The 26,984-nt window shown below is 43.0% G+C and overlaps 1 protein-coding gene across 5 annotated transcripts in view; it reads left to right on the top strand.

Annotated features, from left to right (window-relative positions):
• VPS13B (vacuolar protein sorting 13 homolog B) overlaps positions 1-26,984 on the top strand; it is a 988,099-nt gene that overhangs the window by 629,244 nt on the left and 331,871 nt on the right. For all 5 annotated transcript variants that reach the window (XM_044295329.1, XM_044295331.1, XM_044295327.1 and 2 more), the window contains one exon: positions 8,203-8,406. In XM_044295329.1, coding sequence (XP_044151264.1) covers positions 8,203-8,406 — 204 coding nt within the window. The remainder of the gene's footprint in view (positions 1-8,202; positions 8,407-26,984) is intronic.

Genomic DNA, 26,984 nt, shown 5'->3' with positions numbered 1-26,984 from the left:
AGATTTAATTCCGCCATTTAGATACTGATGACCTATCCTCAAGATGGGTCATCAGTATCTGATTGGTGGGGGTCCGACAGCTGTTTGAGAAGGCACCTGCGCTCCTGTGAGTGCCGTGGTCTTCTCCCTGCTCACCAAGCACAGTGCAGTACATAGTATAGCGGTTGTGCTTGGTATCGCGCTCAGCCCTATTCGCTTCAACAGGACTCAGCACAATACCAAGCATAGCCGCTGTGCTTGCTGAGCAGAATGAAAGCCGCCATGCTCACTGGAGTGCTAGTGCCTTCTCAAACAGCTGATCGGCGGGGGTCCTGGGTGTTGGACCAACACCGATCAGATACTGATGACCTTTACAAGAGGATAGGTCATCAGTAATAAAGTCCCGGAAAACCCCTTTAAAATGATATCTGGGAAAATCAGTTGTGAGGGAAAAAAACTTTATGCAAATGAGTTCAGTTCACCAAGGGGCGTGGCCAGTGCTTTAATACTGAGGTACTGAATGCACCTAAGGGATAGGCCCCACCCTTCAGTGCACTGAAGCCCTAATTTTCATGAAGAATAAGTCTTTCTTTTTTTTTCCTTAGGAATCCTGCAACCAATTTTCACAAGACATATATCATTTTAATCAGCATAATCAATCCTACAAAAGCAATATACCTGGTTTAATAGGGTTGATCCTGCTGGCAGATGCTCTTTACCATTCTCAGAGTTGAAAAAAAATTGCCAGATGTCTTGATTCTGTATTTTATTGTTGTAGGTTATTGCTGTAGGTTTGTAGTACATGATTTTAGCTAAACTAAACATTTGTATAGCGACAATGGTCCTTCTTATGTCCTTCCTCCCTCCATCTTGAAATTCGTTTCATTATTTGCTGCTTAGTCCGAATGATTGCACAGAGGAAAATGAACATTTTTACATGCTTGTAATTATACGGTGTCATAATATTGCACAGGGTTTTGGATGACACGTTTAAGACCTGACATTTGCGTTGCTAAGGCAAATGGCTCGTTTTAAGTTTCATCTTGGTTTCCTGCCTCTGTTTTTAAGACATCCAAGGATTAGTATTGTGTTCTGTGCTCTTCCCTCCCAAGAGGCAGAAGCTGAGCCTAATATTGCTCTTACACAGGCACCTGCGGCCTGGAAGATTAAAGGCATCCCTACGAGGGACTGTGCTATGCTCTCATCAGCTTTGGGAGAGCAAGTTCATCTATTATCTTGGAGAGACACATTTTTTAAATAATAGCTTCAAAACCCTGAGAAAAACAGAACCTTTGAGAACCTAAGGACAAATGCCAAAAAGTTATTATTTTTTTCTGTTCTGTGCTTAAGTTTTTCCGCTTGTACAGAAATCCAAAATATTACTATGCTGTTTGCTATGTTGGATCAGTGTTTTACGGAGCATTCTTGGGCAACAGAACCAGATTTGTTTAGTAGTGAATTATAAGTTTAGAGCTAGTATAATTCTTTTGTCTGTGGGTTCCGTTCACACTTGTCATGCCCAGTGATAATCTACCTGCTATGCATGTGATAAAGGTTTCCACAAACTAGCGAACATCCCCTAAAATTTTAAGGAATTTTTCTGGAATATTGATAGCCTATTCTCAGAATAGCTCATCAATATTAGATCCTGGTGATCTGACTTCTCGACACCCTCGCCAATGTGTTGTTTGAAGGGACCACATCTCTTCATTGTTTACGTGGCTTCATCTACCTGCACGCCATCTGCTTATTGGTGGCAATGTAGAATATTGCAGCTTCATCCCGTTCGGAGTGAAGCTGTAATATCCTGCACTCCCGCTACTAAGTAGATAGTGTGCAAGTAGATGGACCGATGGAGAGGTTGCAGCCCTCCAAAAACTCTGCATTTGCAGGGGTGCTCAGAGTCAAGTTTATGGGTAAAGCATAGTATAGCTGGACACTACATTGCTTTGAGTGCATATTGTATGTCTAGTCCCAGGTTCCTGTCTAAAAAGACCATCTTTTGTTAGTCGATGGATCCACACAATTTTAGTTTAACATCTGTGGCTGGCTCTCGGACAGAGTTTTCCAGCATAGATAAGCCTGCTGGAGTTTTCCGGATCTGGCATTGCCGGATACTGCTGCTTGCCCGCCGGACCCCATTGACTATAATTAGGTCCGGCAGAGATCTGGCCGCTACCCGTAAAATATGCAGAGGCCAGCCAGCTGCAGATGTGAAAGTAGCCCAAGTATAGCATTAAGGCAGTTCAGTATAATTCATGTTTTAAAGAACAACTCCCGCAATAAATTTTATTCTTTGATCTGCTAGAAAAGTACATAATGTAATCTGTACTGAATGTAATCTTCTTACCGGTGTCTGTATTTGTGAGCTACCCCCTCCCTTCTGATCCTCAGCTGTGTCATGTGACCAGCACTCTGACTCTCCAAATAATAACACAGCATCTTATGTGAGGACAGGAAGTCAGTTTCTCTTTGTATTTCCTCGGGAGCCTCAATGTCTCATAGGAATGAATAGAGAAGATTAAATTCACTACAGATTACATCATGCACCTTTCTAACAGGTCAAAAATATCAGGAATAAAAATGTTTGCTGCTTTGTGTTGCATATGTTTTGCACGTAAAGCAGTGTTTTCATTGAGCACCTAATTTCTCATCAAATCCACTAACATTCCACATCAATGCTAGTAAAAAGAGATTTTATACCCAATTCACATGCGCTACACAGAAAAAAAAAATCCCTGAGAAGAATAAGAGTTTTCTTGACAATGGGGCTAATCCTCCTGTGGAACTGTTTGCATATTTGCAGGACATCTGCAGCAAAAATCTGTGTCAGCCTCAGACTTCTGCCACAGATCATCTTGTAACCAAATTTCTAATGTTTTTACATCGTATTACAGAAATTCTAGTCTGGATTTGTTGCAGTTATTTTTATAGTTTTGGATTTGCCACAAATTTCACCTTGCCACAGATTGTAAATTGTAGTATAGATGAGATTTGTTAAAACCTTATCCACTTTGATGGTACTATAAGGGCTCTTTCACACGAGCGTGTCCCTTGCGGGAGTCACGTTCTGTGCTAGAGAGGGATCATGCGTTCTGGACTTAGGAAGCACACAGCATTATCATTATTGATAATCCAATGCTGTGTCCCTTTGCATGACCTTTCTGTACCAGAATCATACTGACAGCTTTATGTCAGTATGATTCCGTTAGAGAAAGGTCGGTCAGAGGCACACAGCATCATGTCATGCACTTCCTAAGTCCAGAACGAACTATCCCTCTCTTACATTGAGCTTGATTCCCGCAAGGGACACGCTTGTGTGAAAGAGCCCTAAAACTGTAAGCATTGCAGATTTGCCGGCATGGATTTGCATGGGTCAAAACCTTAGTGTTTACTCCACGTGTGATCAAACCATAAAAGTGCTGTTTATTGATTCTGTGAAAAGCAATACAAATGTCACTACTGCTTTCATGTCTTATTCATACTATTTTAGGCACATCACCTGAAATGGTGCAACATTTTTGTGCATTATGGGAAATTAATCTTTTCTCTTTTAGGTTGTTAATTTGGGGTATCTTAATGTGGATACCTCTTTCATCTGTAGGAACAGAGAGTACCACCACCTTGCCTTTGCCTGTAAATAATATAGGCATTTATAGTACTACTTCCCTGCCTCTGTCTGTGTACTCAGCTAGCCTCAGCCTTTATCCCTCAAGATTAAAGGGGTATTCCCATAATTTAATATGTCCTAATATTTTGGTCAGTGAGGATCCAGCCTCTGGGATCCCCACCAATACAGAAAGGGAAGTGATGGAGGTTTGATCAATATTGCTCAAGTAATTGGGGTAATGTTACAGTCCCATGCAATCCAGGAGGTTGAGGGAGACACAATTAACTAGCAACGCTGACCTTTCTTTCTAAGTCTGGGCAGCTGGACCACATCGGTCAGGAAACATTGGAATAGCTTACCGACATGCCTTGTGTTATTATAGCGAGAAAGTGAAAACTGGCTGGCGGTCTCAGGTATACAGCACTTTGAAGCTCCATAAATAATGTGTTTGGGAGAGTTGGTTGACTTTAATTGTCTGATAATTTTCATTAAAAATGTAAAATAAAAAAAATTAAAATTCAGTTTTTACTTGCGGACCGGCAGCAATTAATCTGTTCTTCTTATCAAGATTGTTTCAGAAACTTTCCCCCGACAACTCAGGGTGGTCCATTCTCTCATATGGTAAAATATCAGGTCTACTAGGGCTGCTTATTTCTCTGCAGTTGTCCTGGAGATTTCTGTGATTTATACGTCCGCTTTTGTTAAAAATAGGAGGAATTGAGTCTATTTTCAGGCTTTGGATCTATGTCTGTCTCAAGGAGAGATGTTAAGCAATACATTTTGCAATAGTCGTACACTGAAGCCAGAAAAGGAAGACAAAAAAGGATTCCTGTTGTCTAGACCACATCAGTCCACTGTGCGCACACAGATCATTATCCAGGAAAAAAATCAGCGTCCCGTTCATGACCCTTCTGTCCGGGTTCAGTTCTGTATGTTTGATTGCCGCGAATGTTCATAAATGCACATTATAATTTGTATCCACAAACAAGCCAAGCGAGCAAGTCACCGGATAGTTGATAAAATGCTTTGTTTATTGAGTACTTGGCAACGCATTCGCGACTTTGGTTTCTGAAACGCATACATCTGTATTCTTCACTGATGGTGAAAAGCAAATCTAAATGCTTACTGAAAAATTGCTGCCAAGATAATACCGATTACAGCAATAACCTTTTTTTCTAGAACTGCTCCTTTGGGACAATATGATCAAGGTATCATATATATAAACGGCATCATTTTTTCTTCCAATGAAACAATCAAAATAGACTTGACTCCAAGTTGATAGTCGATACGTACGGTGACACTGTGTAGCAAACCTCCATTGCAATTAGGTGCACTGGAAGCATTAGGGAAAAGCGCAAAGGATTCAACTCACTGCAGCTTAAATTATCACTTTCCAATGTGTCCGAGTGCTCAGGGCAAAGATGTGGTTGAAGTGTGCCAGTTAGTATTTTGAGATTTAGTGTGACACAATTATTTTTTAGAAGAAAAATCACAGAAAATAATGCATTTATACAATAGAAGCAAACATTATATATGGACTAACCCCTCGCTCTGATATGATAAAATCTGAGACTCTCAGGCAATATTTTTTGATCCTACTCTAAACCTACCTATACCTTTGGGCATCTATATTCAGAAGAGGAGACCCTGCACATATAGTGTGCTGCTCCTAGTCATCTATGTGTGCAACAATGAGAGGAGGAGCACAAACATCTATATGTACCACCTAATCAAGGCCGCCTGTAGGAATAGGGGGTTCAAAGGGGCACAAAAATGCTGCTCTCCAGATGATAGGCGGTGCCACTCCTTCAAGAAAATTTTTCAAAAATCACAAAAAAAAGATACAAAACATCCTGCACGATATGATAACTAAATATGCGGATGTACATGGCTACATTTATAAAGAAAAAATCACGGAAAATAATGCACTAATACAATAGATACAAACATTATATATGGACTAAGCCCTCATTCTTATATAAAATCTGAGACTCTCAGCCAATTTATTTTGATCAAAACACATCTGTGCTTGCCTACCAGCACCAAGGTGGTCTCAATCAGGCAGGTCCTACTCTAAACCTACCTTTGCCATTGGGTATCTACATTCAGGAGAGCACATCCTTCATTATTTTTTAGTCTTTTATTTTTTATTTTTTTTGCGGAGGGGAACCAAACAGGACAAGTTAATTTTGAGGGCACAGTTGCAGTATAGGATTTATTTAGATGAGTAACATATTTAAGGCTACTTTCACACTAGGGTTTTGGCTTTCCGTTTGTGAGATCTGTCATGGGCTCTCACAAGAGGTCCAAAACGGATCAGTTTTGCCCTAATGCATTCTGAATGGAAAAGGATCCGCTCAGAATTCATCAGTTTGCCTCCGATCAGTCTCCATTCCGCTCTGGAGGCAGACACCAAAACACTGCCTGCAGCGTTTTGGTGTCCGTCTGATGAAACTGAGCCAAACGGATCCGTCCTGGCACACAATGTAAGTCAATGGGGACGGATCTGTTTTCTCTGACACAATCTGGCACAATAGAAAACTGATCCATCTCCCATTGACTTTCAATTGAGTTCATGACGGATCCATCTTGGCTATGTTACAGACGGATCCGTTCATGATGGATGCATGCGGTTGTATTATTGTAACGGATCTGTTTTTGCAGATCCATGACGGATTCGCCCAAAACGCGTGTGTGAAAGTAGCCTAAATGGGTTCTTTCAAGAATTACAGATATGCTCCAGTTGTCCTGGAGGTCAGATTGATTGATGTCTAATATCTGAGTTCCAGAGAACCCTTTTCATAGTTCTAAATTGGAAGCTCTCATGGTAATGCCATCACAGTAGTTCTGATTCCCTTTTGACAGTTCATGATCAGCAGTCTTATAGTAAAGTTCTCCGCTTCTGCTACTTAAACTGTCTAAGACTCACTCGTAAGATTTTCTCAGTGTAACATTGTAGAAAAAGTCGCTTGTCTTGGCATAACATGTCAGTGAGGGCTTTGTGTTGTAGCTAACATTTCCAGATTTAAACCTCAACTTTATATTTGGATCAGCCAAAGCAAATAGGTATATTAACGTATGATCTGATGTCACTCAGTGATTTGCAGCATAAATTAATGTACACAAATTCATAAGACCAGCTTGGTTAGAGAAATAAATGACATCATTCTTAACGCCGTCAGTAAAACCATAAAAAGTAGGTTAGCTGCCTGAATATGGGCAGCAGTATTAGGATGTAGGCTATTAATTACAGCCTCCATACCAAGCGCTTAGTTAACTTTCTAACGTTTGACTGTGGGCTGAAATATCAAAGAAAAATGTTAACTTCAATGTTTTTTTTTTAGCTGATCCTGTAAACTGTACTGTATCTGCCTTAGGGGTATAAGAACACACATTCCCGCACATCGACCCATGTAAACATGGCAGCGATCAGCCAGCAAACAAATGTGGGCCAAAAATTCACTGTTGCTGGCAAGTAAACAGTGAAACTGCTACCGATAATATGGAAACGGCAAGGGGTCTTAACAATCGTGTTAATCATCATTCATCTCCCATACAGTTTACATTGGCCCATGTAAAAGGGCTTTTTAACAAGCACTAGTTGACTTATTATATTGTCATTCGGCACTCATCCTGGGCTAAATTAGGCCCGTTTGAAAGTATCCTAAAGTCCCAATTAGACCAGTTAGTATTCAGAATAACAATAACTTATACAAAGACTGGTGCACTCTGCGGTCTTACTAAACCCTCATATTGATGTAAAATTGAGAGATTAGCCAACATATCCTACTGTGGAAGACATGTCTGAGCGCGAGCACCGCGCCAAGTCGCTCGGGACCTAACCCTAAACCTACCTGTGCCGTATGGGCAATACCAGGAGCCAGTGGGCAAATTACAGGAGCGCAAGCCACTTCCTGCTTTTCATCACCACGCCAATTTTTAGTTTATATACATTTAGTATTCAGTCCAATTATCGGGAACAAGGAGGAGGGCTCCTTACGCTGGCGGTTTTCTTCTTCATCTTTGGAGTACTTGACTGAACTCTTGGAGCACATATAGAAGAAATCCTTATATATTTCTCAGTTTTCCCAAAATGTGGCTAAATAGCATTAGCGGAAGAGAGGAAATTGAGTGGATTTGCTGGGATATGTTTTGTGGTATTTTCAGAAAGAGGGTTTTCCAGGTTTTATGGGCTATCCTTAGGATAGGCTATCAATATTAGAACGGTTGGGATATGAATATTGGCACCCTAGTTGTTCAAAGCGCTTCTGCGAACACCATGAGCCCTTCATGTTTAAACTGGTTTGTACTGCACAACGCCAAACTTTTCATAGCGTATTACGTCGGGTTGCCGCTTTGTGCCATTTGCTTGATTGCAATACCAGGCACAGCCGCGACAAAACCTACGGCTTTGTGCAGTACGGAGCAGTGTAAACAGTGACGAGGCCGGAGCAGTGCGGTCCAAACAGCTTAGTTTTGGACCTCCACTCATTTAATATTGATGGCATATCTTACGATAACCCCTTTAACAAAGATGTTTTCATAAACCTTCATCTATGTGTACATTTTTAATGCCAAGCAGAATCTCTCTAACTTCACTAACTTTATTTTAGGCGTGCCTTGAATCTAGGCATCCTTCGAGATCCTGGGTCAGAAGTGGAAGACAGGCAATATCAAATTGATCTGCAGTCGATTAACATTGGTACTGCCCAGTGGGAGCAGCTGAAACCGGAGAAGGAGAGTAGCCATGGGGGACCTCTAGTTGAAGCAGACAGAGGATCTCAGAATCCAGCATTGGAATGGAACATGGCTAGCAGGTAAGATGGTGCTTGCAGAGTATTAAGATGATGCATACCTCCAGCTAAAAATTAAAACATGCTGGTGCTTCTGATTTCTTACATGCAGTAGTTATGTGTGTTCTAGAATTGTCCTGACATCACTGTCTAGGACAGGTCATGGATATTTGCTTGCCAGCCATTTTACCACTAATCGGACTTTAATTTTTATGAACCTATAGTGTGAAGCTATGCCTGTAGTTTGTGAAGAATTTTATAGTATTAGGGATATGTCATACAAACCAGTGTCCACTTAAAGGGCTTCTATCACCCCACTAAATCTTTTTTTTTTTTTTTTTTTTAGTTTACTTATAATCCCTATAGTGCGATTTCTGCATACATAAGCTAAATAATCATTTCTGTTCAGTAAAATTTGTTAAAAACATAATTTTTAAATATGCAAATTACCTTGCTACCAGCAAGTAGGGCGGCTACTTGCTGGTAGCAGCCACATCCTCCGATCCTAAAGACGCCCCCTCCGCTGTGTGAGTGACAGGGCCAGGGAACGGGATCGTTCTCTGCTGGCCCTGTTTGAATTCAAAATATCGCGCCTGCGTCATACCTGTCTTCAATCGGCGCAGGCGCACTGAGAGGCGGCCGCTCCATCCTCAATGCGCCTGCGCCGATGACGTCACATCTACACCCGGCGCAGGCGCATTGAAGATGGAGCGGCCGAGCGAGCGGCCGCCTTTCAGTGCGCCTGCGCCGATTGAAGACAGGTACGGCGCAGGCGCGATATTTTGAATTCCAACAGTGCCAGCAGAGAACGATCCCGTTCCCTGGCCCTGTCAAGATTTCTCTTTGCCCTGGTCTGTGTCCCAACGGCGCGGCATCTCGTTCTCCCTTTTTTCCCTTTAAGTCTGTCCGCAGGGTTGCTCTGTCACTCCACGCAGGCTATGGCCTGCTTCTTGCCAGCAAAGCTTCTTCTTCCTCTCTGCCTGTAGGGCTCATGCATGCTTCCTCCGGCTCTTCAAGGACCAGCGTTAGTGCACCCTGATATGCACCAGTATATGACTGGCCACCTTGGGGAACTTAAGACACTTTCCTCTGTAGGAGGAAGCCTGAGAAATAGGTTACTAGCCTGCTAAGGTTTGCCGTCTTTGTTGTCTGCCCATTTTGTTGCATATTGACCCTTTGCCTCCCGCGCTGACCTCAGACTGTTTACCATATTAGGGTTCATGCATGCGACCGTGTTTTTGGTCCGCATCTGAATCGTATCTTTTGCGGATCAGATGTGGACCCATTCACTTCAATGGGGCTGCTTAAGATGCGGACAGTGTGCTGTCCGCATCTGTATGTCTGTTCCGCTGCCACGCAAAAAAATTTAACATGTCCTATTTTTGTCTGATTTATGGTCAGGACGCTGTGTAAAATGCAGAACACGTGCTGCCGGTATGCGTGTTTTGCGGACCACAAAAATGGCAATGACCGTGGGCATGAGCCCTAACATGTACTCTGCCTGCCCTGACCTCAGCCCTGCCTGACTACGGTCAGCCAACCCTTTGAATGGTTGCGATGCAGTGCAACATTTCTCCTGCAGCTGAAAATGTGCAGCTCTCTGCAACTTCCCTGGACATTAGCTGAACGTTATCGTTTTCAGCCACTGGACCTGTGGTCATCAACTGATTGAGCAGGAATATCCAGTCTATATTCAAGGATGGAAAAAATTGGGTGGAGACAGCGCATCCTCAAGTGAAGATTTATTCCAAATGCAACGATTTGGATATTAGAGCCTTTTTCAAGCATGTTGCATCTGGAATAAATCTTTACTTGAGGACGCGCTGTCTCCACCCAATTTTTTCTACTTTTGACGATCATTTGATCCCTGTGGAGGAACTTACCACTTCTCCGGAGACGTGCACCCTTTGCTCACCAAACTAGGCGCGCTGTCCTTCCTTCTTTTTTTATATACAAGGATGGACTGTCCCTAAAAGGGTTGTCCTGCCTTGTCATTACGAAGGCAAGATGGAACTAAGCGCCGACCACCAGGTGGCTGGGAACGAGTGGTGCATGGGAGCTACGAAACAGCGTAGCACAGCGAGCTATACTGTTTATCTAACTTGCACTGCACTGCAACTGGAGCTACTCAAACAGCGGACCTCCGGCCTGCAACCCTGTTTCCTGGCTACCTAGTGGTCGGCCTTAGTAACTGCGAGATGGGACAACCCCTTTAAATCCTAAATTGTCCATGCTGTACTTTGCGTCCTTGTTGGTGGTCTGAGAAACCCCCTTCGAATGGTCTTTGGAAGTATGGCAGCCAAAAGCACAGAGGCTCCGACTGACAAGTGAAATACTTTTGGCATATTATACATTAACAACACATCCTTCTTCAGCCTATACTAGATATTAGCAGCCATCCAAATTCCATCATCTCAGCTGATCAGAGCCTTCCAAATACAGCCGTATCACTCCGTTCAATTGCCCGAGTGGAAAGAGCTGTGGTTTGTTTGACATGGCGTAGATGTGCCTATTAACACCCACCAGTAATAAGCTCCTGATTATTTGTTTTACTGCTACACGCGTTCCAATCAATATAGGCAGATTATCCCAAGGAACATTAGCACAAGGCCACAGTTTACATTTCCAATTTTGACTCATGCTTTCTGTATACATAGCATTGGTATGTTTATTAGAGTAGGCCAGAGGACGTGATCAAATAATGTATAACATTCCAGCGTGCATTATCTTAACTACGACGTGAAGTTGTGCATTCTGTAACCGCGCAGAATCTATAACTTACAATAACTTTGTAATAACAAACCACAGGTGGGCCTCCGTAATACATAGGCACAATTAAACAAGAGGATTTAAGGGAGCTTGCAAGTCGAATTTTGCACTTATCTTTCACAAACCACCAGATAAATTTGAGAGAAACCTAATACTGCGGTTTGAATGGCACTTAGAAAGAAGAAATCCTGGATCAGTGACAGATAAAATATACTAAGCAGGCTTCTGCTTTCAAGTGTTATCTGAGAGGAAGACAGCGTTCGGCACAGAACAAAGTAACACAGGAGTATGTTTGGCAGAATGACCTGATCATGTGTTGATCTGTGTTTACATGAATATGTAGACTTGAGAGGAAAAGAGCCAGATTGATATTCATGAAGATTTTTGTTGTCCTTCCCTTTCACCCCCTCCTCCCCGTTGTAAAGTTATCATATTGAACCTTGTAATTTTATTTAGACTAGAATACTGGCTTCCCAGGATACACTGACCAGCTGTTGCAGGAGTTTACATCTCAAGTATATCTTCTCCATTCCCTTCAGACTCCACTTTTAGTTGAACATACAGTGCCTTAAGTTTGGTTCAGTAGAACCTCGGAAATCTGCATCCTAGGCCGCTTTCACACAGTTATTGTTTGATCAGTGATTGTGAGCCAAAACCAGGTGCAGGTCCAAAACACAGAACAGGTGCAAATCTTTCCATTCACTATGAACAAAGGAAAACTTCTAAAAATGCCAGATACAAGTCATGTAGTGGCCAGAAATGATGATATTACTATTATTTATTTTAAAGCTCCATTAATTCCATAGCGCTGTACATCCAGAGGGGGTTACACAAATATAAAAATACAATAAACTATTAACACACTGGTACAGAGGGGTAGAGGACCCTACCCACAAGAGCTTACAATAGGGTTTAACACAGTAGGTGAGGGTATAGGCTGCTCATGTGGCTGCGTGGTGGCAGCATGCTCATTGCACATGGTTGGCTTTCCTGAAAAGGTGAGTTGAAAGTTTGGATGTTGGGGTAGAGCCTTATATGTTCGGATAGTGGGGGTGGGGATAATGTTAGTCCTCGTGTACACACACTGTACTATTGATTAATGCAGAATTTGTTGAATATTTAGTTACATTTTAAGTTATTTATTCTCTGAAAAGTCCTTCTTTAAGGATCTATAACTTCTCTTGAAGCATGTAACTTAGAGGGTTCTTCTCCAAGGATGTAACTTAGAGAGTTCCCGTACTTTGAAAAAACTTTAAATATGTCATAGCAACACGTCAAAGGTTTTGATTGGTGGGGGGAGCCTGAGTGCTGAGACCCCAACCAATTGCTAGAACAAGGAGAGTGCTGTCTCTCCTTGTTGCAGGAAACTGGCTCAACAGAAAGTCTATTAGACAGCACTCTATGTGGGTTCTTCTCTCGTTGTTCTAGTGATCGGTGGCGGTCTCAACACTCACTCACAGCCCACTAATCAAAACCTTTCATATGATATAAAGACGTTTCAATATTTTTTTGATATTACAGGGACTCTTTAAGTAGCATTTTGGTTGCTTTTTGCCAGTTAATTGCAAATTATCTCAGCAGAAGGATTTACAAGGTTCAACCTAATGCCCATCTACTGTTATGTTTCTTCTGGGTTCCCTAATGGTTTCCTAATCTATAGTACTAGTGTAAAAAAGCTTATTCGTTGCTGTGATTGTTGTGGCAAATCCGACATTCATTTGGTCGTACTGTATATTTTGATTGTGTTATGTCACTGTGATGTGGTAAGATAAACGTAGAACTGTCACCTGCCAGAGGCCCAAGGCAGACCTCCGTGACGTCAAGTGAACAGGACACAGGCAAAACAGACCAAGGACCCACTGAGAACTTTATTACAAGTGTAATAAAAGCACTTGACAGTAAGCAGGTAGGCAATAGTAATAGAACTACCACAGAACCAAGTGCAGCGGCAGACCAGAGGCAAAACCCAGAGAGCGGAGAGTCAGTGAGCCCTGTTTTTCACAGAGCCCCTGGATGTAGGGATGAACTGGGCCGAGGGCTCGCTGGCCTCACCTCCAGGAAGTTCCCAGTACACTTGCCCCCTACCTGCAGAGAACCAGGCTGGTGAAAACACCAGCAGAAAGACAACAAAACTGGAACCCAACACGGCACTAAACCGAGTGAGGCAGTCTGCAGCCTGTACGCGTGAGGGCATACAGCGAACTGCACTGTGATAAGAACACAAAGGCGTTGCATGGCTAGATGGTGTTGTATGGCCCTTTACAATAGAAGCTGCTAGGTGGGCTGTCCTCTCCATTCCCAAAGGAGGCAGAGATGCTTCACAGGTGTCACAATATTATCAAACAATTTAAGGGCATTTTCCATTAGGATTTTGGTGATGTAAAAGATATACATAAAAAAAATTAGACAGATAAATAATTTCAGGACTTTTTCCACCTTTAATGTGACCTATAAACTGTACCACTCAATTGAAAAACAAACTGAAATCTTTTAGGTGTAGGGGGGAAAACTAAAAAAAAAAAAAATAATGTGGTTGCATTATAACTGGGGATGTAGCAGTGTTCAGAATTAAGCAATCACATTCAAAATCATGTTAAATAGTCAGCATACACCTGCCATCATTTAAAGAGCCTCTGATTAACCCCAAATAAAGTTCAACTGCTTTAGTTGGTCTTTCCTGAAATTTTCTTAGTCGCACCCCACAGCAAAAGCCATGGTCCACAGAGAGCTTCCAAAGCATCAGAGGGATCTCATTGTTAAAAGGTATCGGTCAGGAGAAGGGTACAAAATAATTTCCAAGGCATTAGATATACCATGGAACACAGTGAAGACAGTCATCATCAAGTGGAGAAAATATGGCACAACAGTGACATTACCAAGAACTGGACGTCCCTCCAAAATGGATGAAAAGACGAGAAGAAAACTGGTCTGGGAGGCTACCAAGAGGCCTACAGCAACATTAAAGGAGCTGCAGGAATATCTGGCAAGTACTGGCTCTGTGGTACATGCGACAACAATCTCCCGTATTCTTCATATGTCTGGACTATGGGGTAGAGTGGCAAGACGAAAGCCTTTTCTTACGAGGAAAAACATCCAAGCCAGGCTAAATTTTGCAAAAACACATCTAAAGTCTCCCAAAAGCATGTGGGAAAAGGTGTTATGGTCTGATGAAACCAAGGTTGAACTTTTTGGCCATAATTCCCAAAAGAACACCATCCCCACAGTGAAGCATGGTGGTGGCAGCATCATACTTTGGGGCTGTTTTTCTTCAGCTGGAACTGGGGCCTTAGTTAAGCTAGGAGGGATTTATGAACAGTTCCAAATACCAGTCAATATTGGCACAAAACCTTCAGGCTTCTGCTAGAAAGCTGAACACGAAGAGGAACTTCATCTTTCAGCATGACAACGACCCAAAGGATACATCCAAATCAACAAAGGAAGGGCTTCAAAAGAAGAAGATCTTAAGAGGGCTGTGTACAGGAGATGCCCTCGCAATCTGACACATTTGGACTGTTTTTGCAAAGAAGAGTGGGCAAATCTTGCCAAGTCAAAATGTGCCATGCTGATAAACTCATACTGTAATAAAATCAAAAGGTGCTTCAACAAAGTATTAGTTTAAGGGTATGCACACTTATGCAACTATATTATTTTATTTTTATATTTTTTTCTTCCCTCTACCTAAAAGATTTCAGTTTGTTCTTCAATTGATTTGTACTCTCTTTATATCCACTGTATACCGGTATGCCAAATTTCAAGAAGATTGAATAATATTTAGAGGTTGCACACTTTGATCCGTTTTGTAAAAGTAGGCAAAAAATGTGATCACAAACTTAAAATAATATTAAAACTAAACACTAAGATCAATAGGTAGTATGATAGGCAAAAAATTTGTTATATTAATCAACTTTGAACGATGCAATCCCTTTTGTAAGCTTGATGACGACTTTCCTGTGATGCTCGACTACCTTCAACAAGAATTGTTTTGTTGTTCGTCCCTGACCGATTCATTAAACTTTTTTATCAGAGCAATTCCTCTTTCTGCGGTATCATTGACCACCTTAAGAGCGTTCACATGGCTTCTTACAGAATCACTTCAGTATTCTGTGACGTCGTGGATTCCATACAATTCAAAGAACCTCTTTGTTTTATTAGTAACGAAATAGCTCAGGTCTTTTCCTTCAAAAACTAGGTTTTTACCCTCTAATCATTTAAGTTCCTTTTTCTTTGCAGTTTTGGTTTCTAAATTTGTAGTCATATTTTCCTTAACAGCCTGAGTAATGCCTTTATCCAAAAAAAGCCAACCCTACGTTTGTTTCTGACAGATACCAAAGGTGTCTCTTAGCAACTGTGAGAGAACTTTTTTGATGTCTGCATCTGGGTAAGTGCTCAGAAGCTGTAGCATATCCAAATCATTCTTTGGAGCCCATCGACTTACAATTGCCTCGTGCAAAAAGCGAACATATATGAGGCTGACAAAATGTGCAACCCGTTTCATTCCTTTCAATTCTCGTTGAGGAATATTCAACTATTTAGTGAAGAGGACAATTTTAAGTGCATATATTGCCTTTGCCATCCACCTTGCTTGATGCAGAGCCCCTGGAATCCTGAAACTGAAGTCATTTTTAGAGCAACCTCCTAGGTACAGGAGTGAGAGTAGTAATAAAAGTGATCAATGTGTGCAACCCCTAAATATAATCCAGTCTTGTTGAAATTTGCCATATATATCTTGTACATCACTGAGACTTGTAAGTCATATGAAAATCGCATCTTTGGAAAAAAAAGAAATTCCTGTTGATTTGAGTACCTCTGGACAAGGCTAATCTGCCGTCAGATCTGCGGTATTTAAAATGCAAATGTTCAGCAAAAATACAAGTGTCAGCTGCAGCTTTCACTGTGTGACTATACCCTAAGGCTGGGTTCACACGGGCGTGTCCGGATTAGGTCCGGATGCGTCCCGGTGTATTGCGGCAAACCCGCGCGATTAGGTACGCAATTGCAGTCAGTTTTGACTGCGATTGCGTTCCGATGTTCAGTTTTTATCACGCGGGTGCAATGTGTTTTGCACTCGCGTGATAAAAAACCGACTGTGGTACCCAGACCCGAACTTCTTCACAGAAGTTCAGGTTTGGGTTAGTTGTAGTGTAGATTGTATTATTTTCCCTTATAACATGGTTATAAGGGAAAATAATACAGTGAATAGAGTGTCACCTAGCAACCATGAGTGAAAATCGCACCGCATCCGCACTTGCTTGCGGATGCTTGCGATTTTCACTCAGCCCCATTCATTTCTATGGGGCCTGTCCTGCGTTACAAACGCAGAATATAGAGCATGCTGCGATTTTAAAGCATTGCAGAAGTGATGCGTGAAAAAAATCGCTCATGTGCACAGCCCCATAGAAATGAATGGTGCCGGATTCAGTGCGGGTGCAATACGTTCACCTACCGCATTGCACCCGCGCGGAAATCTCGCCCGTGTGAACTCAGCCTAATGGTAAATAAACACCAATAGTGAACAGCTCAAAAAGTGAGCATGAGTGCTAGGCCTACATACCAAATATCAGCACCAAAAGGAGAATAAGGCATAGCACAGCTAGCAATATATATATAAACTTTATTAATGTACCAAAAAGAAAATCAGATAAAATACAATGACAAACAATACAATGGTGAATGAAAGACACACAGGATGGATACAGGGATCACAATCTGGACAATATACTAGAAAAATTAATGGATAGGTCAAAGAAGTGCTAAATAGTTAATCAATACCCAAACTGGGAATGTAATGCAAAGACCTGATCAAAAGCCGTGAACAAGATACTGGAGCCAGATAGAATGCATATATATAAAGTGCAAAGTGCAAGATACAATGTAAATGGACAATATAATGAACAGTATAATAAATAGGCAATCACATAAATACCAGAATAGTGATCCACAGCTGTGGATCACTATTCTGGTATTTATGTGATTGCCTATTTATTATACCGTTCATTATATTGTCCATTTACATTGTATTTTGCACTTTATATACAGGTCCTTCTAAAAAAAAATAGCATATTGTGATAAAGTTCATTATTTTCTGTAATGTACTGATAAACATTAGACTTTCATATATTTTAGATTCATTACACACAACTGAAGTAGTTCAAGCCTTTTATTGTTTTAATATTGATGATTTTGGCATCCTATCTAAAAAAATTAGCATATCATGAAAAGGTTCTCTAAACGAGCTATTAACCTAATCATCTGAATCAACTAATTAACTCTAAACACCTGCAAAAGATTCCTGAGGCTTTTAAAAACTCCCAGCCTGGTTCATTACTCAAAACCGCAATCATGGGTAAGACTGCCGACCTGACTGCTGTCCAGAAGGCCATCATTGACACCCTCAAGCAAGAGGGTAAGACACAGAAAGACATTTCTGAATGAATAGGCTGTTCCCAGAGTGCTGTATCAAGGCACCTCAGTGGGAAGTCTGTGGGAAGGAAAAAGTGTGGCAGAAAACACTGCACAACGAGAAGAGGTGACCGGACCCTGAGGAAGATTGTGGAGAAGGACCGATTCCAGACCCCTTGGGGGACCTGCGGAAGCAGTGGACTGAGTCTGGAGTAGAAACATCCAGAGCCACCGTGTACAGACCCCACAAACCGCCGAAGCTTGGTTGAGGCCTCACCGTCTCCTACCCACCCTGGACCTACAACAAGGCTCCAGGCTCCAGTGGGTGAACCTCTCCTACAGCCAGAGAGCAGGAACAGCTCTTACAAGAGCTAGTAGTTATGCCAGGGGAGTATAGCAAATCTCCAGCGTATAGCAATCCCCCAGTGTTGATCAGTTACCCAAACACCAGTCTCAACATAATGAAGGATAAAACAGGCACTCTTTATTGAGGGCTACCCGCCCGTATTTATGCAGGTCCCCATCTGGTGGACACTCCCCTAGGGGACCAGATGGAAGACTGTGACACAGGACAGATATGCAGCAATTCAGAATACACAGACCCAATACATCCCCACAATGCATCATGGTTTCCTCCTCTCTGCCCTGGAGACTCCCGAGGAGTAATTCAATTATCTCTCAGAACAAAGGGAAATCGCCAATACACTTGTGGGGACAACAGGACAGAAGTCACCATTTAAACATACAATGTCACAACCCTTACAGTAAACACAGACATTTAACAGATCCCCAGATAGCTCAAGTCTGAGTGCATATTATTAGGTGAATGGCACTCAGACTACACGAATACAATAAAATTAGCTATCTGGGTACCCTCACATAACCTACAATAAAATTCCAAAAACAGATTTCAGCTGTGCGACCGGTCTGTTTTCTGCTTTAAAGTTAGTATGGGCCATAATCCTGAGGCAAGAGGCTGGTAGCCAGGCCCCTCCAAAACCCAGTGGTGAGGTTGGTTTCGCCGCACAGGCCTACTTCTCATCTCTCAAATCTTCCCTGTCCCACAGCCCTAAACAACTTTTTAACACTTTTAGCTCCCTTCTCCTTCCCCCAGCGCCCCCACCCTCTCATCTCAGCCGAGGACTTCAAACAAAAGATAGTCAACATCAGAGAAAGCTTCAGTGCACAGTCCCCACAGACCCTTTACACAACTGCTCGGTCCTCTTCTCCCAAAACCCGCTTCTCCACCATTACAGAAGAAAAACTCTGCACTCTACTCCCCAGATCACATCTCACCACCTGTGTACTTGACCCAATCCCACCTCATCCCTAACTTCACCACAGTGTTTATCCTAGCCCAGCTCGTCTCTTTAACCTATCAGCCAAAACCAAAAAACATTACTCTGTCCTCCTTCTCTTTGACCTGTCCTCTGCCTTTGACACTGTCGACCACTCCCTTCTGTTACAAACTCTCTCTTGGTATCACTGACCTGGCCCTTTTCTGGATCACATCATACCTCACAGAGCGGACATTTAGTGTCTTCCACTCTCACACAACCTCCTCGTCTCATTCACTCTCTGTTGGTGTCCCGCAAGGCTCTGTCCTACGACCCCTGCTCTTCTCTATCTACACATTCTGCCTGCGACAGCTCATAGAGTCCCATTGCTTTCAGTATCACTTTTATGCTGACAACACAAATCTACCTCTCTGGTCCAGACATCACCACCTTACTATCCAGAATCCCACAATGCCTATCTTCCATATCCTCCTTCTTCTCCTCTCGCTTTCTAAAACTTAACATGGATAAAACAGAATTCATAATCTTTCCCCCATTTTACTCAACCCCCCCAACAGACCTATCTATCATAATCAATGGCTGCACACTCTCCCCGGTCAACCAAGTCCACTGCCTTGGAGTGACCTTAGATTCCGCCCTCTCCTTCCGACCGCACATCTAAGCCCTTTCCACCACCTACCGCCTCCAACTCAAAAACATCTCTCGCATCCGAGCTTTCCCTGAACTTTGAATCTGCGAAAATGCTTGTACATGCCCTCATTATCTCCCGCCTAGACTACTGCAACATCCTTCTCTGTGGCCTTACATCTAGCACTCTCGCACCCCTCCAATCTATCCTCAACTCTGCTGCCCGACTAATCCACCTCTCACCTTATTACTCCTCTGCCTCTCCTCTCTGCCAATCCCTTTACTGGCTCCCCATTACCCAGCAAATTCAGTTCAAAATACTAACAAATGCATACAAGGCTGTCCACAACCTGTCCCCTCCCTACATCTCTGAGCTACTTTCCCGATACATCCCCACACGCAATCTCCGATCCTCACAAGACCTTCTTCTCTCCTCTCCTCTTATCACCTCTTCCCACGATTGCCTCCAAGATTTCTCCCATGCATCCCCCACACTCTACAACTCACTACCACAACATATCAGACTCTCACCTACAGTGGAATCCTTCAAAAGAAACCTAAAAACCCACCTCTTCAGACAAGCCTACAACCAGTGACCCTGCTGCCTCTATACCGCCATGACCAACTTCACCCGCACCTACTGTGTCCTTCTCCCATACCATGTAGATTGTAAGCCATCACGGGCAGGGCCCTCTCTCCTTCTGTACCAGTCTGTAACTCATCTTGTTCATGCTTAGTGCAATTGTCTGTATTATATATGTATACCTCTTCTCATATGTACAGAGCTATGGAATGAATGGCTCTTTAATAATAAATGATAATAATAATAATCAGCACTAGTGTTATCTGTGGTTTTACATAGGACTGCAGGTAACACTACCACATTATTAGCACTAGTGTCATCTGTGGTTTTACATAGGACTGCAGGTAACACTACCACATTATCAGCAGTAGTGTTATCTGTGGTTTTACATAGGACTGCAGGTAACGCTACCACATTATTAGCACTAGTGTCATCTGTGGTTTTACATAGGGCTGCAGGTAACACTACTACATTTTCTGTACTCAGGTAGCCATGACTGTGTTATCTGTGCTGTTACATAGGACTGCAGGTGATATCTACTATATTATCTGTACTCAGAGAGTTATCCCTGTGTAAGGGGACCCACTAAGACTTTATCGCCCAAGGGCCCTACCTGGAGACGGCCCCGACGACACACACACAGACATTAAATAAAATAGATTAATTATACCCGGGTCCTTCTGCTAGTCTTATATATACCTGAAATGTATACATGTATAAGAGCTGTGCCCTTAAAAACAATGTGACAGAGGCCATGTAACATATGGTCATCATCCACATTTGTGTCAAAAGTGTATACTGTACATGACAAAAAGGTTTTCTGAGAGCCCCAAATAACCTAATAATTAATACACACAACCACCTTTATGCAACTTTGCAGAAAACAGTATTTATATATAAAAAAATGGACAAAAATTAATATTTGGGGCTAAATTGCTTACTTTAGCACAGTCCTTATGATAAAACATAGTCTGCTAAAAGCTGTAAGATGTGAGGAGTCCATAAATACCAAACAAGTCTACTCTCAATGCTGCATGTGTTAAAGAAATTCCAAAACTGCAGGAATGCACCAACCAACGTTTGCATGGAAGTATTGGGAATTATGTAGAATCTGATTTCCCTCCTCCTATCTAGTCCTAATTAACAATAATAAATCCCTGTACTTCATATGATGCATTAACTAAGGCCATTTTCAGATGGGTATAATATGGGTGCTTTTTTTCTCCTGTATTGTGGGCACTATACCTGAAACATCTGCAGTTTATCAGAAAATGATTTAGAGCACCATAACTTTGGTTGTCCCTGTATTACACCCATCTGGAAAAAAGCGGCTGTATGTATTATTTGTTGCTGTGGTCCAGATGCTGGTAAACATCTGGGTCATGGAGTAAATAAGCAGCTTAATAGCGCACCGAGCGGTGATTAGATAGCCAAGCACTTATCTTCTCCCTCCTTTTCTGGAAATTAAAGACCCCCATATGTGACAGTCATAGAGCAGGTATGTTCTTTGATTGATGAGGTACATGGGGATTGATAACTGTCACCACCAGACATCTGAGAAGCTCTGACAGACGTTCTTCAGAACCTCCTCCTTGAGGTTCCTTTTGTTTTGCTTTCGTTTTCTCATCTCATTAGCTTCTCTCAGCTGTCATGTAGTTGCACTGATTGCATCCCTTTAAATCCCTTCCCATACTGCATCACTTTGCGCTTTATACAACTTCCTGGAGTGTGTGCATGCTGGATGCTACTACTGAGTCTTCTACAGATAAGTTTTGTTCATTCATTAGTTTTTTCCTGTTTGCTGGATCCCAGGTGACCCTGACTCCCTCCTTATCAAGTGTAGGGAGCCGGTGGTCGTGTCCCCTCACTATTATAGGGTGTTCAGGTGTTATACAGTCGAGGAACGAGAATATGCGATCATCTACCATTGAGATTTTTGCATAGGCTGAGCAGTTAGGGAGAGAGCCAGGTCTGTTGCAGGGCTCTCCCTTTGGTTCCTTAGTTTTGGATCCAGTCAGTCGGATCTTAATTTTGTGTCTTCTAGTTTTCTGTACACCTTCCGTGACAATAACATGCACAGAAATCCATGTTATCCTCCCCATGGGGTGATGTACAGTTACACAAGGAGAGAGAATCTATCTCTCCTTTGTGCAGCCTCTCCGCATGTCTCACCCTGGCCCTCTTTCCCCAGGCTTGCTAAAATTGCAGCCGGCTCAGTGGGGTGGGGGGTCTGATTTATCTGAACATACACTATTGACAAAAAGTTAGGGATGTTTGGCTTTCGGGTGAAATTTATGAAACATGTAAAAATTCACGCTACAGTGATATTTTATCGTAAAAGTAGGGCATTTAAGTAGAAGCATGCAATGGTGATTTCCTTATCTCAAAAAAGTTATTGAAATGAAAGCCAACAACAGTGGTGGGTATACGAACCACAAAAAATGTCTCAATAACTTGTAATGTGCCCTTGAGCATCAATTACAGTTTGACAACGATGTCTCATGCTGTTCACAAGTTGACTTATTGTCTGCTGAGGCATGGCATCTCAACTCTTCTTTAATGGCGGCCCTCAGGTTTTCAAGGGGATTCAGGTCTGGAGAAAATGCAGGCCTCTCCATTTGAGCTTCTCCAGTCTCCAGCAGCCGTTTTCCTAATGATGCAACCTCGATGAGCTGGCACATTGTCATCCATAAAGATGAAATTAGGCCTGTGTTGTTCATGTAGAGGCACAATGACTGGATTGATGATATTATTCAAGTAGTATGGGCTTGTCGCTGCACCATTCACAAAGTGTAGGGCAGTTCTCTATTGACTAGACACACCTGCCCACACTGTAACACCACCACTAAAAGCTCATCTGGTAACAAGTGGCTGATGCATAGCACTGTCTTTGACGTCTCCAACATCGTTGGAAGCCATCATTTCTGCTCATCTGGAATCAGCTTTCATCAGTGAAAAGCATTGGGGCCCACTGGTCCCTTGTCCAGCATAGATGCTCCCTTGCCCATGTAGACAATGACGTCTGAGCCTGGGAGATGATGTAAATGGTTCTTGAATGGTCTGACGTGACACATGGGTGCCTCTCACCTCCCTTAAATGTGCCTGGAGTTGTGTGGCATTCACAACCTGCTGATGACATGCTGTGACACTATAAGCTCAGTGGCCACTTCCGTCTGAGAACATCCTGCTTTAAGCCTTGCAATGGCGAGGTACTGTTGATCGATTGTTAGGTGTCGTCTTGGTCTCATGATGTCAAAATGTGAACAGCATGATGAGGAGGACTGTTTAAATACCAATTATAAATGAACCAGGAAATTTATTGGCCGATTCATGGATCAAACACCTGTTGTTACTTTTGCCGTTAAGCTCCTTTTTAGAGAACAGCAAGTTGTGCAAAAAGTATGGGCATGTGCATTCAAAAGTTTAGAGAAGGTCACCTTAAGTTCACCTGTAAAGATTAGAGTGCATTTTAGGTTCATTCTGAAATTTCACCCACAAGCTAAATATCCTTATCGTTTTTTGTGAGTAGTGTATCTCGGGGGTGTAGCAGTTACAGATATGAACTTGTTTTAAAGCTGACAGTCTAAGCTATAAAACAAGACCAAGTTTGCAATTCTAGCTGTTCTACATTGGGAAATATAGCCTTTAGAAATCAGCCCGGAGTTAGATCTGCATGTATATGCAGCTCTCACTCGGACCCATTTCTAAGGGCTGTAACTCTCAATGTATCGTAGTTAGCGCTGCAGTTTAAAGCTTAGATACCTGGCTGATATCTCTAGCTGCTACAGAACCGGAAATCCAGCCATCAGTAAAACAGGTGTATGAGATATGTCTTGGCTACTGAAGTGCAACCCTGCAAGGATGTATGAGCTACGTCCTTGGCAGGAAAATGGTTAAGCTAAGGTTGAAAACTGCCCTTATTCCTACAAGTTATAGGGAAGAAGGGATACAAGGTAAAGTTTGCCCCTCCATCCTCGTCCAAGCTCTGTATTTTTTATCCCAGTTTGTACATGTAACCTAACATCCAGGGGCGTAGCTAAAGGCTCATGGGCCCTGGTGCAGGAGTTCAGCTTGGGCCCCCCTTCCCTCAGTGCTTTGTGGCCAGGGACAGGGAAGCACATAGCCTTCCTGCTGCCTAAGGCAAAATTGAAACGGCACCCACCCTCCCATGCCAAATTCTTGACCCAACCTCTTTCCTAAAACCAGAGTTGTAACTTGACCCGCATGCAGTTTCTATAATACCTGTGTCTTCTCATGTACACAAGGGTCTTTGGGTCCCCTCAGGCTCCTGGGTCTGGTAGCGACTGCTACCTCTGCACCTTCTATAGCTACTCCCCTGCTAACATCTTTTTTCATGGATGCACTACAACAGTGTTGCCCAACCATTTTCCGTCTGAGGGCCGCACTAGACATGGTATAAATTTTGCTGGCCAGAACCAGGTAGCTTTACCAGAAAGAAATAGAAACACTGTGAGGGGGGCACGTGTGAGCATTACTACTGTGAAGGGGCAAATATTTGCAAAGAAAAGGGGGGTTAGTCAGCACCTCCCAGTGCAAGGGGCAAATATCTGGAAATTTTTTCTGTGAAGGGGGTGCATCTGGGCATTTTTACCATGAAGGCGGCACATGTGAGCATTACTCCTGTGAAGGGTGCACATGTGAGCATTATTACTGTGAACGGGGCACATGTGAGCTTTACTACTGAGAAGGGGGCACATGTGAGCATTACTACTGAGAAGGGGACACATCTGGGCATTTTTACCATGAAGGGGGCACATGTGAGCATTACTACTGTGAAGGGGGCACATGTGAGCATTACTACTGTGAAGGGGGCATATGTGAGCATTACTACTGTGAAGGGGGCATATGTGAGCATTACTACTGTGAAGGGGGCATATGTAAGCATTACTACTGTGAAGGGGGCACATGTAAGCATTACTACTGTGAAGGGGGCACATGTGAGCATTACTACTGTGAAGGGGGCACATGTGAGCTGTATTACTGTAAAGGGGGCACATGTGTGCATTACTACTGTTAAGGGGGCACATGTGTGCATTACTACTGTTAAGGGGGCACATGTGAGCATTACTACTGTGAAGGGGGCATATGTGAGCATTACTACTGTGAATGGGGCATATGTGAGCATTACTACTATGAAGGGGGCACATGTGAGCATTACTACTGTGAAGGGGGCACATGTGAGCTTTATTACTGTAAAGGGGGCACATGTGACCTCCATAGAACTCCTGTTCCCTTCCGACTTGTCCTCACCTTCTCCGACGTGCTCTGATGCCTGGCTGAGAGTCCAGATGAGGTCTGTACCAACCGATGTGGGGAGATGGGGTCTCCAGTCACTGCTGAAAATAATTGTACCGCAACACTGCAGCGGACTAGGCGTGTCCCTTCTTCTTCAACTGAGTGCAAGCTCTGCCTCTGGTCACTGCGCAGGCCGAATGACTGTGAAGGGGGCACATGTAAGCATTACTACTGTGAAGGGGGCACAAGTGAGCATACTGTGAAGGGGGCACATCTCAGCATTACTACTGTGAAGGGGGCACGTGTGAGCATTACTACTGTGAAGGGGGCACATGTGAGCATTATTACTACCCACGTGAACGACAGCGGCGAGAGACGCGCTGAGTCCACACACGCAATGCACCCCGCAGAGTCCACACACACAACACCCTACAGTCACTGAAATTATTTACTACTCGCATTCGTTCCCTGATTTGCCTCCAGGCTTTCTGTACTGCACCACTGCAGCCGCCCAGGCGTGTACCTTCTTTTGCTTCTTCAACTGAGCGCAAGCTCTGCATCCCATCACTGTGCGAGCCGGATCACACAGCTTCGCGGGCCGGAGGTTGGGCACCACTGCACTAAAACATAAAAATATTTAGGGGATTCTGTTCATTTTTTCCCTGGAAGACACAGTTTTTTCATTACACTTGAGAAAGGCTTAGCACACAATAGATCTAATTATGGGATCCGTGATAGTTTATGGATGGAAAGTCTATCCGTGTGAATCCCAAGCACCCATCACTAAATTGTGAGCCTCACTTCCCATATGCACCGTTGATGGGATTTTAAGATTCATCAGGCAATAACTCATCTCTCCTCCTAGTTCTCTACAAAGAGTGACCAGACAGTGATCTCTTCCTCTGAAATGAGTAAGAACAGTGACTAGCATGAAGTGCTCCTGTCCTGCCAACTCCAGTTGTTTCAGAGAAATTGCTGCTGGCCTGAATTACAGCGAGGATCCGAAAATACATCCAACAGATGGGCTCCGTCAGTGCAGAACAGTAATGCGCTCTTGTAATTGGCCATGTCATCTTTTAGATCCCTATAAAGGAACAGGGAACGACAGCTCCCTGTTCGCTTTTCTCCACACCCTTTCTTTTTCGTTCTTTGTCCAAAAGTAGCCCCAGCAACATCTGCGACTATGGTATTCTGCTGTTTGGGGTCTAAGCTGTTGGATGGTTTCCAGTCTCTCATTTTTAATACTTTTCTCCATCTGAAATGAGAGAGATGCAGATGTATAATATGCCTTGAGTTATGTTCCTTCTCAATAGCTTGTGGGTGATAAGGCTGCGCTGTGCCCGGCTGCCAGCTCTGCTCCCTCTCATTGCTTGCATATGTGTGGCGCTTATGTTAGAGCTGTTTAACCTCATAAGAACTTGCCCGGAAGAGGAAAAAAACAGGGTGGAAGATATTTTCAGGACTAGAGATCGCACAGGATTGGGGGGGTACTATCTCTCCTTGGAGAGAGAGCGCCTTAATCAGCGTGAAGAGACTTATAAGGCCCTACGTGCTCCTTTGGAATTCTGGGAAGAGAGATTGCACAAGGCAATCTACTTATTCAAAATGCTGCTACTATTTTGTTTGTTATATATTATATAAACCCTTGCTCCACTTTGTATATTTATCAT

This window comes from Bufo gargarizans, chromosome 5 (genome assembly GCF_014858855.1).
Source record: "Bufo gargarizans isolate SCDJY-AF-19 chromosome 5, ASM1485885v1, whole genome shotgun sequence".
Classification (NCBI taxonomy): domain Eukaryota; kingdom Metazoa; phylum Chordata; class Amphibia; order Anura; family Bufonidae; genus Bufo; species Bufo gargarizans.
This window is presented reverse-complemented; position numbering and strand designations above follow the sequence as displayed.